The sequence below is a fragment of the Heterodontus francisci genome, chromosome 46 (genome assembly GCF_036365525.1).
Source record: "Heterodontus francisci isolate sHetFra1 chromosome 46, sHetFra1.hap1, whole genome shotgun sequence".
Classification (NCBI taxonomy): domain Eukaryota; kingdom Metazoa; phylum Chordata; class Chondrichthyes; order Heterodontiformes; family Heterodontidae; genus Heterodontus; species Heterodontus francisci.
This window is the reverse complement of record NC_090416.1, coordinates 18,250,434-18,266,169: the sequence shown is the minus strand read 5'-3', so window position 1 is coordinate 18,266,169 and position 15,736 is coordinate 18,250,434. Positions and strand designations below refer to the sequence as shown.

At 53.5% G+C, this 15,736-nt stretch overlaps 1 protein-coding gene across 2 annotated transcripts in view; it reads right to left on the bottom strand.

Moving 5' to 3' along the window:
* The window catches only part of LOC137356960 (atrial natriuretic peptide receptor 1-like), a 44,997-nt gene extending 29,261 nt beyond the window's left edge, over positions 1-15,736 (bottom strand). The window contains exons 1-5 of one of the 2 annotated variants that reach the window (XM_068022853.1): positions 13,484-13,638; positions 8,225-8,293; positions 7,504-7,703; positions 6,726-6,839; positions 4,663-4,798 (exon numbers count right to left, since the gene is read on the bottom strand). In XM_068022853.1, the coding sequence (XP_067878954.1) occupies positions 4,663-4,798; positions 6,726-6,839; positions 7,504-7,703; positions 8,225-8,293; positions 13,484-13,604 (640 nt within the window). In that variant the 5' untranslated portion in view covers positions 13,605-13,638. Of the gene's footprint in view, positions 1-4,662; positions 4,799-6,725; positions 6,840-7,503; positions 7,704-8,224; positions 8,294-13,483; positions 13,639-15,042 lie in introns of those variants that run through there. The other variant, XM_068022852.1, reaches the window with a different exon arrangement.

The following is a 15,736-nucleotide window of genomic DNA, read 5'->3' as shown; positions in this document are numbered from 1 at the left end:
GAGATATCTGTACACTGTCTCTGTCAGGGGGATAATTCTACACTGACTGGTGTCTGTCAGAGAGATATCTGTACACTGTCTCTCCATCAGGGGGATATCTCAACACTGACTGGTGTCTGTCAGAGAGATATCTGTACACTGTCTCTCTGCCAGGGTGATATCTGTACACTGACTGGTGTTTCTCAGTCAGTCTCTCTCAGGGTGATATCTGTACACTGACTGGTGTCTCTCAGTCCCTCTCCCTCAGGGTGATATCTGTACACTGACTGGTGTCTCTCAGTCCCTCACTCTCAGGGAGATATCGGAATACTGACTGGTGTCTCTCAGTCAGTCTCTCTCAGGGTGAAATCTGTACACTGACTGGAGTCTCTCAGTCTCTATCTCTCAGGGAGATATCTGTACAGTGACTGGTGTCTCTCAGTCCCTCTCTCTCAGGGTGATATCTGTACACTGACTGGTGTCTCTCAGTCCCTCTCTCTCAGGGTGATATCTGTACACTGACTGGTGTCTCTCAGTGCCTCTCTCTCAGGGTGATATCTGTACACTGACTGGTGTCTCTCAGTCCCTCTCTCTCAGGGTGATATCTGTACACTGACTGGTGTCTCTCAGGGTGATATCTGTACACTGACTGGTGTCTCTCAGTCCCTCTCTCTCAGGGCGATATCTGTACACTGACTGGTGTCTCTCAGTCCCTCTCTCTCAGAGTGATATCTGTACACTGACTGGTGTCTGTCAGAGAGATATCTGTACACTGTCTCTCTGTCAGGGGGATATCAATACACTGACTGGTGTCTGTCAGAGAGATATCTGTACACTGTCTCTCTGTCAGGGGGATATCTCTACACTGACTGCTGTCTCTCAGAGAGATATCTGTACACTGTCTCTCTGTCAGGGGGATATCTCTACACTGACTGGTGTCTCTCAGAGAGATATCTGTACACTGTCTCTCTGTCAGGGGGATATCTCTACACTGACTGGTGTCTGTCAGAGAGATATCTGTGCATTGTCTCTCTGTCAGGGGGATATCTCTACACTGACTGGTGTCTCTCAGAGAGATATCTGTACACTGTCTCTCTGTCAGGGGGATATCTCTACACTGACTGGTGTCTGTCAGAGAGATATCTGTACACTGTCTCTCTGTCAGGGGGATATCTCTACACTGACTGGTGTCTGTCAGAGAGATATCTGTACACTGTCTCTCTGTCAGGGGGATATCTCTACACTGACTGCTGTCTCTCAGAGAGATATCTGTACACTGTCTCTCTGTCAGGGGAATATCTCTACACTGACTGGTGTCTCTCAGTCTCCCTCCCTCGGGGTGATATCTGTACACTGACTGGTGTCTCTCAGTCTCTCTCTCTCAGGGAGATATCTGTACACTGACTGGTTTCTCTCAGTCCCTCCCTCTCAGGGTGATATCTGTACACTGACTGGTGTCTCTCAGTCCCTCTCTGTCAGGGTGATATCTGTACACTGACTGGTGTCTCTCAGTCCCTCTCTCTCAGGGTGATATCTGTACACTGACTGGTGTCTCTCAGTGCCTCTCTCACAGGGTGATATCTGTACACTGACTGGTGTCTCTCAGTCCCTCTCTCTCAGGGTGATATCTGTACACTGACTGGTGTCTCTCAGTCCCTCTCTCTCAGGGTGATATTTGTACACTGACTGGTGTCTCTCAGTCCCTCTCTCTCAGGGCGATATCTGTACACTGACTGGTGTCTCTCAGGGTGATATCTGTACACTGACTGGTGTCTCTCAGTCCCTCTCTCTCAGAGTGATATCTGTACACTGACTGGTGTCTGTCAGAGAGATATCTGTACACTGTCTCTCTGTCAGGGGGATATCTCTACACTGATTGGTGTCTGTCAGAGAGATATCTGTACACTGTCTCTCTGTCAGGGGGATATCTCTACACTGACTGGTGTCTGTCAGAGAGATATCTGTACAATGTCTCTCTGTCAGGGGGATATCTCTACACTGACTGGTGTCTGTCAGAGAGATATCTGTACACTGTCTCTCTGTCAGGGGGATATCTCTACACTGATTGGTGTCTGTCAGAGAGATATCTGTACACTGTCTCTCTGTCAGGGGGATATCAATACACTGACTGGTGTCTCTCAGAGAGATATCTGTACACTGTCTCTCTGTCAGGGGAATATCTCTACACTGACTGGTGTCTCTCAGTCCCCCTCCCTCGGGGTGATATCTGTACACTGACTGGTGTCTCTCAGTCTCTCTCTCTCAGGGAGATATCTGTACACTGACTGGTTTCTCTCAGTCCCTCCCTCTCAGGGTGATATCTGTACACTGACTGGTTTCTCTCAGTCCCTCCCTCTCAGGGTGATATCTGTACACTGACTGGTGTCTCTCAGTCCGATCTTTCTCAGGGTGATATCTGTACACTGACTGGTGTCTCTCAGTCACTCTCTCAGGGTCATATCTGTACACTGACTGGTGTCTCTCAGAGAGATATCTGTACACTGTCTCTCTGTCAGGGGGATATCTCTACACTGACTGGTGTCTGTCACAGAGATATCTGTACACTGTCTCTCTGTCAGGGGGATATCTCTACACTGACTGGTGTCTGTCAGAGAGATATCTGTACACTGTCTCTCTGTCAGGGGGATATTTCTACACTGACTGGTGTCTGTCACAGAGATATCTGTACACTGTCTCTCTGTCAGGGGGATATCTCTACACTGACTGGTGTCTGTCAGAGAGATATCTGTACACTGTCTCTCTGTCAGGGGGATATTTCTACACTGACTGGTGTCTGTCACAGAGATATCTGTACACTGTCTCTCCGTCAGGGGGATATCTCTACACTGACTGCTGTCTCTCAGCGAGATATCTGTACACTGTCTCTCTGTCAGGGGAATATCTCTACACTGAGTGGTGTCTGCCAGAGAGATATCTGTACACTGTCTCTCTGTCAGGGGGATATCTCTACACTGACTGGTGTCTCTCAGAGAGATATCTGTACACTGTCTCTCTGTCAGGGGGATATCTCTACACTGACTGGTGTCTGTCAGAGAGATATCTGTACACTGTCTCTCTGTCAGGGGAATATCTCTACACTGAGTGGTGTCTGCCAGAGAGATATCTGTACACTGTCTCTCTGTCAGGGGGATATCTCTACACTGACTGGTGTCTCTCAGAGAGATATCTGTACACTGTCTCTCTGTCAGGGGGATATCTCTACACTGACTGGTGTCTCTCAGAGAGATATCTGTACACTGTCTCTCTGTCAGGGGGATATCTGTACACTGACTGCTGTCTCTCAGAGAGATATCTGTACACTGTCTCTCTGTCAGGGGGATATCTCTACACTGACTGGTGTCTGTCAGAGAGATATCTGTACACTGTCTCTCTGTCAGGGGAATATCTCTACACTGAGTGGTGTCTGCCAGAGAGATATCTGTACACTGTCTCTCTGTCAGGGGGATATCTCTACACTGGCTGGTGTCTGTCAGAGAGATATCTGTACACTGTCTCTCTGCCAGGGTGATATCTGTACACTGACTGGTGTCTGTCAGAGAGATATCTGTACACTGTCTCTGTCAGGGAGATATCTGTACACTGACTGGTGTCTCTCAGTCAGTCTCTCTCAGGGTGATATCTGTACACTGACTGGTGTCTCTCAGTCCCTCTCTCAGGGTGAAATCTGTACACTGACTGGTGACTCTCAGTCAGTCTCTCTCAAGGAGATATCTGTACAGTGACTGGTGTCTCTCAGCCCCCTCTCTCTCAGGGTGATATCTGTACACTGACTGGTGTCTCTCAGTCCCTCTCTCTCAGGGTGATATCTGTACACTGACTGGTGTCTCTCAGTGCCTCTCTCTCAGGGTGATATCTGTACACTGACTGGTGTCTCTCAGTCCCTCTATCTCAGGGTGATATCTGTACACTGACTGGTGTCTCACAGTCCCTCTCTCTCAGGGTGATTTCTGTACACTGACTGGTGTCTCTCAGTGCCTCTCTCTCAGGGTGATATCTGTACACTGACTGGTGTCTCTCAGTGCCTCTCTCTCAGGGTGATATCTGTACACTGACTGGTGTCTCTCAGTCCCTCTATCTCAGGGTGATATCTGTACACTGACTGGTGTCTCACAGTCCCTCTCTCTCAGGGTGATTTCTGTACACTGACTGGTGTCTCTCAGTCCTCTCTCTCAGAGTGAGATCTGTACACTGACTGGTGTCTGCAGAGAGATATCTGTACACTGTCTCTCTGTCAGGGGGATATCTCTCCAATGACTGGTGTCTGTCAGAGAGATATCTGTACACTGTCTCTCTGTCAGGGGGACATCTCTCCAATGACTGGTGTCTGTCAGAGAGATATCTGTACACTGTCTCTCTGTCAGGGGGATATCTCTACACTGACTGGTGTCTCTCAGAGAGATATCTGTACACTGTCTCTCTGTCAGGGGGATATCTCTACACTGACTGGTGTCTGTCAGAGAGATATCTGTACACTGTCTCTCTGTCAGGGGGATATCTCTACACTGACTGGTGTCTCTCAGAGAGATATCTGTACACTGTCTCTCTGTCAGGGGGACATCTCTCCAGTGACTGGTGTCTCTCAGAGAGATATCTGTACACTGTCTCTCTGTCAGGGGGATATCTCTACACTGACTGCTGGGATCACTGCTACATTCGGCTTACCATGGAAGGTTCGGTTCCACATCTGTCGGGTAATGGCTTCCCCATTTCTTGGGGTCCCTCCAGCAGCGAGGGTCTCATTCAGGGCGTGGGCATACAGCATGACTCCATCGTAGAATGCTCCCGCAATGTAATTCATCTGGAAGGGAAAAGCAGGGCAGAGGTGAGGCTGAGGATACAGGACATGCAGTGGGGGAGGAGGAGCACAGAGTGGGGTGACGACATCGGATGTAGAATCAGATGAAGTAAATCGCTGATCTTGTGTTGTCAACACAACAACCTGCACTTGTATATGGCATCTCTGACAGTGCAGCACTCCCTCAGTAATGACTCTCCGACAGTGCAGCACTCCCTCAGTACTGACCCTCTGACAGTGCAGCGCTCCCTCAGTACTGACTCTCCGACAGTGCAGCACTCCCTCAGTACTGACCCTCCGACAGTGCGACACTCCCTCAGTACTGACCCTCCGACAGTGCAGCACTCCCTCAGTACTGACCCTCCGACAGTGCGACACTCCCTCAGTACTGCCCCTCAGACTGTGCAGCGCTCCCTCAGTACTGACCCTCCGACAGTGCAGCACTCCCTCAGTACTGACCCTCCGACAGTGCAGCACTCCCTCAGTACTGACCCCCTCCGTCAGTGCAGCACTCCCTCAGTACTGACCCTCCGACAGTGCAGCACTCCCTCAGTACTGACCATCCGACAGTGCAGCACTCCCTCAGTACTGACCCTCCGACAGTGCAGCACTCCCTCAGTACTGAACCTCTGACAGTGCGGCACTCCCTCAGTACTGACCCTCCGACAGTGCAGCACTCCCTCAGTACTGACCCTCCGACAGTGCAGCACTCCCTCAGTACTGACCCTCCGACAGTGCAGCACTCCCTCAGTACTGACCCTCCGACAATGCGGCACTCCCTCAGTACTGACCCTCTGACAGTGCGGCGCTCCCTCAGTACTGACCCTCCAACTGTGCAGCACTCCCTCAGTACTGAACCTCCGACAGTGCGGCGTTTCCTCAGTACTGACCCTCCAACTGTGCAGCACTCCCTCAGTACTGACCATCCGACAGTGCGGCACTCCCTCAGTACTGACCCTCCGACATTGCGGCGCTCCCTCAGTACTGACCCTCCGACAGTGCGGCGCTCCCGCAGTACTGACCCTCCGACAGTGCAGCACTCCCTCAGTACTGAACCTCCGACAGTGCAGCACTCCCTCAGTACAGACCTCCGACAGTGCAGCACTCCCTCAGTACAGACCTCCGACAGTACAGCACTCCCTCAGTACAGACCCTCCGACAGGGCAGCACTCCCTCAGTACTGACCCTCCAACAGTGCAGCACTCCCTCAGTACTAACCCTCCGACAGTGCAGCACTCCCTCAGTACTGACCCTCCGACAGTGCAGCACTCCCTCAGTACTGACCCTCCGACAGTACAGCACTCCCTCAGTACAGACCCTCTGACAGGGCAGCACTCTCTCAGTACTGACCCTCCGACAGTGCAGCACTCCCTCAGTACTGACCCTCCGACAGTGCAGCACTCCCTCAGTACTGACCCTCCGACAGTGCGGCGCTCCCTCAGTACTGACCCTCCAACTGTGCGGCACTCCCTCAGTACTGACCCTCCGACAGTGCGGCACTCCCTCAGTACTGACCCTCCGACAGTGCGGCACTCCCTCAGTACTGACCCTCCAACTGTGCAGCACTCCTTCAATACTGACCCTCTGACAATGCGGCACTCCCTCGGTACTGACCCTCCAACAGTGCGGCACTCCCTCAGTACTAACCCTCCGACAGTGCGGCCCTCCCTCAGTACTGACCCTCTGACAGTGCGGCACTCCCTCAGTACTGACCCTCCGACAGTGCGGCGCTCCCTCAGTACTGACTCTCCGTCAGTGCGGCACTCCCTCAGTACTGCACTGAAGTCTGAGCTTGGATTATGTGCTCAAGTCTCTGTCTCGGAGGTGGGAGAGCTGCCTACTGAGACGCAGCTGACAGGAAGGGTACCAACAGAAAGCCTCTCTGAAGGTGTTTCACTGCTCCTGGTCTCTGCATCTGCCAGGAACTCACCAGGGTGTCCTCGATGGTGAAATTGAAATACTGCAAGGCGTATAGTTTTAAATCTTGCACGAACTGGCTGTATTCAGGGTTCTCAGGCTCTCTGTATGTTATCACCATGACTGCCTGAGAGAGAGAGAGAGAACATCAGATTGTTACACTGACCGAACACCATCAGTCAGAGAAATGACACAAATCATTCTGATACAAGAATAAATCAATACTGATCAATAATAATCAACCCTCATAATACTAATAAATCCAATGGGGAATTCAGGAGAAACCTCCTTTCCCCAGAGAGATGGTGAGAATGTGGAACTCGCTACCACAGGGAGTGGCTGAGGGGAATAGCAGAGATACATTTAAGGGGAGGCCGGATAATGACACGAGGGAGAAAGGAATAGAAGGATATGGGGATAGGGGGAGATGAAGAGGGGGGTGGGAGGAGGCTCGAGTGGAGCAGAAACACCAGCACAGAGCAGATGGGCCGAGTGGCCTGTTTTGGTGCTGTTATTTCAGTGTGTTTCTATGCAAAGTTGTGTTTGAATCTACATAATTCTACGTCATTCTGTATTAGTTCTATTTATAGCTGTGCAATCCCATGTAAACTAACTGAACATCGATCTAATTCTATCGAAATTTGATGTGGAATGATAGAAATATATGTAACTTCTCTGTAATTCTATCGAAACTCAATGTAAAGTTCATGTAAAGACATTCCAGTGCAGATTCCCCCACTCGCCCTCCCGCCCGGACCTCAAACAACCACGGCGGAATGGTGCAGCCTTACCGCGTAGGCCTCTTTGGCGTCCTCGTCGTCCGGGTCCTGCCGTCTCCACGGCAACAATGGTGCCCGCCCCCGTGCCCCCCGGAGGCTTTCCCCGAACACGTCCACGTGGAAGAAGGCGTAATCCCCGTCGGTCATGCCCGCCCGCCTGGCATTGAGGATCAGCTGGCGGAAGGTGTTGGGAGAGCAGCAAATGTAGACAACTATCCGGGGGGGGGCGGGGAGATAAGAGCAACAAAGACAGGCAGTGAGACGACAGCCCTACTGTATCCATCTGTGCCCCTGCCTCAGATCATCCGCTGCTAACGTCAAATAGGGGCATGAGGAGGCCATTCGGCCCCTTGAGCCTGCTCTGCCATTCAATAAGGTCATTGCTGATCCTCGACCTCAACCCTATTTTCCCGCCCTTTCACTTAATTCCCTCCGTCACCAAAAATCTATCGATCTCAGTCTTGAATATACTTGAGCTCTCCGGGGTAGAGAAAGATTCACCACCCTCTGAGTGAAGAAATTTCTCTTCATCTCAGTCCTCAAGGGCCGACCCCTTTAACTTGAGACTGTGCCCCTAGTTCGAGACTCCCGAGCCAGGGGGAAACATGCCCCACCTCCCCCTTCCCCTCCCCCCACCCCCCATCCCCACCACCCCCAGCATCTACCCTGGCAAGACCTCTAAGAATGAATGTGCTGCAACCCTCAGCCGCGATTCCCGCCACACTCCCCTCACCACGTGAAGATGACCAGCCCGGGTAACAGCTCTTGTCAGTCTCCGTCTCCACAGGCAAGGATCCAGCTCCTTTGGGAGAGAAAGTTTGGAATATTGGGAGGCAGGAGTGGGCTGGGGGTGAAGAGAAAGGCCTGCTGTCAGGTTCCCTCCCTCAGTGACAAGTATCGGGACTGTCCTCACCAACACTCCACACTCATCCTCCACCGACTCACCTTTTCAGTGCTGTAATAATCTGACCTGACTCTCAGCTTCCGAATATTCAATCACTGGACACCTCCCCCCCCACCCCGCCTCGAGTATTTAATTTCCTCCTGGTGTCTTCTGCCCACACAGAATGCTCAGTGTTTGTTTCATAAATCCTTTCCATACTATTTTTATTTTTCATGATTCAAATTGCTCAGCAGTGTGGGCGTCACTGTTTGAACACGACAGTTCAGCACTCTGCAAGATCACACATTCTGCTCCAGTGTGAGACATTCCACCTGTGTGAATGATACAGGTCAGAGGCTGGGAAGTCTCAACTGAGTAACTCACCTCCTGACTCCCCAAAGCCTGTCCACCATCTACAAGGCACAAGTCAGGAGTGTGATGGAATACTCTCCACTTGCCTGGATGGGTGCAGCTCCAACAACACTCAAAAAGCTTGACACCGTCCAGAACAAAGCAGCCCACTTGATTGGCACCCCATCTACAAACATTCACTCCCTCCAACACCGACGCACAATGGCAGCAGTGTGTACCATCTACAAGATGCACTGCAGCAATACACCAAGGCTCCTTAGACAGCACCTTCCAAACCCGCGACCTCCACCAACTAGAAGGACAAGGGCAGCAAATACATGGGAACACCACCACCTGCAAGTTCCCCTCCAAGTCACACACCATCCTGACTTGGAACTATATCGCCGTTCCTTCACCGTCGCTGGGTCAAAATCCTGGAACTCCCTTCCTAACGGCACTGTGGGTATACCTACCGCAAATGTACTGCAGCAGTTCAAGAAGGCAGCTCACCACCACCTTCTCAAAGGCAATTAGGGATGGGCAATAAATGCTGGCCTGGCCAGTGATGCCCACATCCCATGAATGAATTAAGAAAAATGCCATTCAGCATTGCTTTCAAAAGGCAATGTCACTATGACAGGGATGCAATGTCCCTTTGTCACAGCTGGAGCACGGAGGATAACTCCAGGAGACACTGTAACAGCTCCTTTTGGACAATACCTGGCCACAGTTAAGGGGAGGGAGCCGAAGCTGAATTTATTTCTCTCTGTGGGGGGGGAAATGCTGAGACTAATTTTGGTCAGAAGGGACCAGGGACTGCATGTTCTGGCCTTGAGATTCTCACTCCCAGTCTGACAGTCCTGGGCTGTGAATGAATAGTAAACTCCACATCTAGAATCCACTGACTCTCCCAGAGATACAGTCACACTGTCTCCATTCTTAAGGGAGCAGTAATTATCACTGATGGATGGTGAGCATCACAGCTGTCTCCAACCCTGTCCTCACTCACACACGTTCCAGGGAGTGCTACCGGACAGTCATCAGGAGCAAGGACCCTGGACGATTGTCTCAGAGTTACAAGCTCGTGGGTTTCTGCCCCACTCCAGAAACTTGAGACTCTCACTCCAGTGCCTGTACTGAGGGAGCGCCACACTGTTGGAGGGTCAGTACTGAGGGAGCGCCGCACTGTCGGAGGGTCAGTACTGAGGGAGCGACGCACTGTCGGTGGGTCAGTGCTGAGGGAGTGCCGAACTGTCGGAGGGTCAGTACTGAGGGAGCGCCGCACTGTCGGAGGGTCAGTACTGAGGGAGCGCCACACTGTTGGAGGGTCAGTACTGAGGAAGCGCCGCACTGTCGGAGGGTCAGTACTGAGGGAGCGACGCACTGTCGGTGGGTCAGTGCTGAGGGAGTGCCGAACTGTCGGAGGGTCAGTACTGAGGGAGCGCCGCACTGTCGGAGGGTCAGTACTGAGGGAGTGCCGCACTGTCAGAGGGTCAGTACTGAGGGAGTGCCGCACTGTCGGAGGGTCAGTACTGAGGGAGTGCCGCACTGTCGGAGGGTCAGTACTGAGGGAGCGCCGCACTGTCGGAGGGTCAGTACTGAGGGAGCGCCGCACTGTCGGAGGGTCAGTACTGAGGGAGCGCCGCACTGTCGGAGGGTCGGTACTGAGAGAGTACCGCACTGTCGGAGGGTCAGTACTGAGGGAGCGCCGCACTGTCGGAGGGTCGGTACTGAGAGAGTACCGCACTGTCGGAGGGTCAGTACTGAGGGAGTGCCGCACTGTCGGAGGGTCAGTACTGAGGGAGCGCCGCACTGTCGGAGGGTCAGTACTGAGGGAGCGCCGCACTGTCGGAGGGTCAGTACTGAGGGAGCGCCGCACTGTCGGAGGGTCAGTACTGAGGGAGCGCCGCACTGTCGGAGGGTCGGTACTGAGAGAGTACCGCACTGTCGGAGGGTCAGTACTGAGGGAGCGCCGCACTGTCGGAGGGTCAGTACTGAGGGAGCGCCGCACTGTCGGAGGGTCGGTACTGAGAGAGTACCGCGCTGTCGGAGGGTCAGTACTGAGGGAGCGCCGCACTGTCGGAGGGTCGGTACTGAGAGAATACCGCGCTGTCGGAGGGTCAGTACTGAGGGAGCGCCGCACTGTCGGAGGGTCAGTACTGAGGGAGCGCCGCACTGTCGGAGGGTCAGTACCGAGGGACTGCCGCACTGTCGGAGGGTCAGTACTGTGGGAGTGCCGCACTGTCGGAGGAACAGTACTGAGGGAGTGCCGCACTGTCGGAGGGACAGTACTGAGGGAGTGCCGCACTGTCGGAGGGACAGTACTGAGGGAGTGCCGCACTGTCGGAGGGACAGTACTGAGGGAGTGCCGCACTGTCGGAGGGACAGTACTGAGGGAGTGCAGCACTGTCAGAGGGTCAGTACTGAGGGAGCGCCGCACTGTCGGAGGGTCAGTACTGAGGGAGTGCCGCACTGTCGGAGGGTTAGTACTGAGGGAGTGCCGCACTGTCGGAGGGTCAGTACTGAGGGAGTGCCGCACTGTCGCAGGGACAGTACTAAGGGAGTGCCGCACTGTCGGAGGGACAGTACTGAGGGAGTGCTGCACTGTCGGAGGGTCAGTACCGAGGGAGTGCCGCACTGTCGGAGGGTCAGTACTGTGGGAGTGCCACACTGTCGGAGGGACAGTACTGAGGGAGTGCCGCACTGTCGGAGGGTCAGTACTGAGGGAGTGCCGCACTGTCGGAGGATCAGTACTGAGGGAGTGCCGCACTGTCGGAGGGTCAGTACTGTGGGAGTGCCGCACTGTCGGAGGGACAGTACTGAGGGAGTGCCGCACTGTCGCAGGGACAGTACTAAGGGAGTGCCGCACTGTCGGAGGGACAGTACTGAGGGAGTGCTGCACTGTCGGAGGGTCAGTACCGAGGGAGTGCCGCACTGTCGGAGGGTCAGTACTGTGGGAGTGCCGCACTGTCGGAGGATCAGTACTGAGGGAGTGTCGCACTGTCGGAGGGTCAGTACTGTGGGAGTGCCGTACTGTCGGAGGGACAGTACTGAGAGAGTGCCGCACTGTCGGAGGGACAGTACTCAGGGAGTGCTGCACTGTCGGAGGGTCAGTACTGAGGGAGTGCAGCACTGTCAGAGGGTCAGTACTGTGGGAGTGCCGCACTGTCGGAGGGACAGTACTGAGGGAGTGCCGCACTGTCGGAGGGACAGTACTGAGGGAGTGCAGCACTGTCACAGGGTCAGTACTGAGGGAGTGCTGCACTGTCGGAGGGTCAGTACTGTGGGAGTGCCGCACTGTCGGAGGGACAGTACTGAGGGAGCGCCGCACTGTCGGAGGGTCGGTACTGAGAGAGTACCGCGCTGTCGGAGGGTCAGTACTGAGGGAGCGCCGCACTGTCGGAGGGTCAGTACTGAGGGAGCGCCGCACTGTCGGAGGGTCAGTACCGAGGGACTGCCGCACTGTCGGAGGGTCAGTACTGTGGGAGTGCCGCACTGTCGGAGGGACAGTACTGAGGGAGTGCTGCACTGTCGGAGGTTCCATCTTTCAGATGAGCTTTAACCTGAGGTACTATTTGCCCCTCTCAGGAGGATGTAAAAGCTCCCACAATCACTATTTGGGAAAAGGGGTAATTCTCAGATGTTGAGGGGGGGACAATGTTTACCCCTCAACCAACACCACTGAACAATAATGGATGTGGTGGTTATATCAGATTGCAGTTTGTTGGAGCACAAATTGATGGCAATGTTCCCTATATTACAACAGTGACGACAGCTCATTGGCTGTAAAGCTCTTTGGGTCATTATAAGTGATGTAGAAATGCAAGTCTTTTTTAAAACATTAAAGCTCATCTGAAAGATGGAACCTCCGACAGTGCGGCACTCCCTCAGTACTGACCCTCCGACGGTGCGGCACTCCCTCAGTACTGACCCTCCGACAGTGCTGCACTCCCTCAGTACTGACCCTCCGACAGTGCAGCGCTCCCGCAGTACTGACCCTCCGACAGTGCAGCACTCCCTCAGTACTGACCCTCCGACAGTGCAGCACTCCCTCAGTACTGACCCTCCGATAGTGCGGCACTCCCTCAATACTGACCCTCCGACGGTGCGGCACTCCCTCAGTACTGACCCTCCGACAGTGCGGCACTCCCTCAGTACTGACCCTCCGACAGTGCGGCGCTCCCTCAGTACTGACCCTCCGACAGTGTGGCGCTCCCTCAGTACTGACCCTCCGACAGTGCGGCGCTCCCTCAGTACTGACCCTCCGACAGTGCGGAGCTCCCTCAGTACTGACTCTCCGACAGTGCGGCACTCCCTCAGTACTGACCCTCCGACAGTGCGGAGCTCCCTCAGTACTGACCCTCCGACAGTGCGGAGCTCCCTCAGTACTGACCCTCCGACAGTGCGGCACTCCCTCAGTACTGACCCTCCGACAGTGCGGCACTCCCTCAGTACTGACCCTCCGACAGTGCGGCGCTCCCTCAGTACTGACCCTCCAACAGTGCGGCGCTCCCTCAGTACTGACCCTCCGACAGTGCGGAGCTCCCTCAGTACTGACCCTCCGACAGTGCGGCAGTCCCTCAGTACTGACCCTCCGACAGTGCGGCGCTCCCTCAGTACTGACCCTCCGACAGTGCGGCGCTCCCTCAGTAGGTGACCAAAAGCACAGTCAAAGATGTCGGTTTTAAGGAGTGTCTTAAAGGAGGAGAGAGAGACAAAGGCGGAGAGGTTTAGGGAGAGAATTCCAGAGCTTAGGACCCCAGGCAGCTGAAGGCACGGCCGCTGATGGTGGAGCGATGGGAATCGGGAGAGGCCGGAATCGGAGGAACATCCCTCTCCTCAGGCGATTGAAACCAGTCTCGGAAACCACAGCCGTCATCTATAAAGGCACTTTGTTCCACCATTCCATCCCAGGTACATTCCTGGTGTATCAGTAAAGGCTACAACCTCCTTCCTGAGGGTGGAAGCCCCCCCCCTGAACTGGATACGGAACTGGAAAGGAGCCCTCTCTGGCGTTCTGTGTAACTGTAGTAGTGTTACCTTGTGTTTATAGTCCCTGTGCGTAGGCTTGTGATGACTTACGACCCTCTGTTTATACACATTCCGGTGCCTGCTCACTTTGAATGTACTCCCACTTACCGTGCTCATCGCCGCACGTCAGAATTTAACAACAACCTTTGTGACACCGAGATAAATTCAAATTGAAAGAATTACATTTTACTTTGGGCAGGATCGTGTGCCGTTTGATGTACTGCTGCGATATTACGGAGCCTGCAGATTAATAGAGAGCTTTACCACAGATTTATTTCATTCAATTTACAGAATCGACAGTGAACAAAGTGAACACACCTGAAGAGGTGTTTTTTTTCATTATTGAAACGATGGGATGTTTTCGAAATGAGGAGGTAAATCACTCGCTATTGATTGACTGAGGGGTTTAAAACCAATTCCTCGTGCTCTCTGATCTTATATGAAAAGTCACTGGATCAGATCACATCCACTCTGCTCCCTCCCAGCAGACTGATCCTCACCTCGACACAGACACAATAACAGGAGGGAGATGTGAGGTGGGAAACAAGTGATTGTTCTCCCTCTCTGTCCCCCATTAAAATGGTTATTAAACAGAGCAAGAAATGGCAGATAGGAAACATAAACAGGTTTTAAAATGGGGTCGGACTATTAAATATAGGACAGTCTCTAATAAATCCAGTGGGGAATTCAGGAGAAACCTCTTCACCCAGAGAGATGGTGAGAATGTGGAACTCGCTACCACAGGGAGTGGTTGAGGGGGAATAGCAGAGATACATTTAAGGGGAAGCTGGATAAACACACGAGGGAGAAAGGGATAGAAGGATATGGGGATAGGGGGAGATGAAGAAGGGATGGGAGGAGGCTTGTGTGGAGCAGAAACACCAGCACAGAGCAGATGGGCCGAACGGCCTGTTTCTGTGCTCTGTGTAAGTCTAGGTCTGTGCCCCGATTTGAGAAAAAGGTCATTAGTGTATCTGATAGCCCTCCCCCCACAAAAAAATACAATTACACTTTCACAATCTTCGTAGAACAACCCCGATCTGGTTCCTGATAAAAAGCAGAGCTGATACCAGGAAAGAAGATTACGCAGGGAGCTGTTATGATCTGGAACGCGCTGTCTGAAAGACCAGCGGAAGCAGATTCAACAACTTTCAAACGGTGAAATGGATGCGTGCGGGGCTAATTAAATAACTCTTCCAAAATAGCCAGTACCGACACGGTGGGCCCAATGAGCTCGCTTTCCACTGAATGATTTTTGCAAAGAAAAGACAGACTGTTGTACTCACTCCGTCCTTTCTGCCTGATCTCCTGGATCAGGAAGGTGTAGTCAATGGATCCGCTCTCCTTGAAGGGAATGTCGATGACTGTCAGGTTCTTGAACTTGGGTACTTCCTGATACAGACCCTCAACCGCAAAGTAGCAGGGTCTATCGTCTGTCTTCTCATCATTGTAGATCATCAGGGCTTGCTTGGTCCAGTTGAAGTGGCGGTGGATGAGGGCCACGTACTCACCCAGTTTGCCATGAGAGGGGCCAGTCCTGGTCATGAGTGGGTAGTTGTGGGACCTGGAGGAGAAGCCGTAGGCTGGTGCACCAGCTGTCAGCATGGGCACCTTCCAGTGCCCAGTGAAGCGGGCCACGGGCGCTGCCGTGTAGACGCACCCAGGCCCTACGAAGACGTCGGGGTTGTTGGCAAACTTGAGGTCCACGGCCACCAAGGGGGCGATGGACTCGGAGCAGGTGCCGTGTTCGTCCTCGCAGTTCCCAAACACGTAGTGTAGGTGGTGGCTGGTCAGAAGGCCAGGCTGCTTGTTGATGTTGTCCCTGGCCAGACGGACAGCTGGTCCCACTCTCTGCCAGGCCCACGGGTAGGCCGTGTTGTTCTGAGGGAGGACCACTGCGATGGTCAGTGGCTCCGGCCCTGAGGCACCCGCCAGGCAGAAGAGGCCGCAGAGAGTCCAGAGAAACCACCCCTGCTTCAT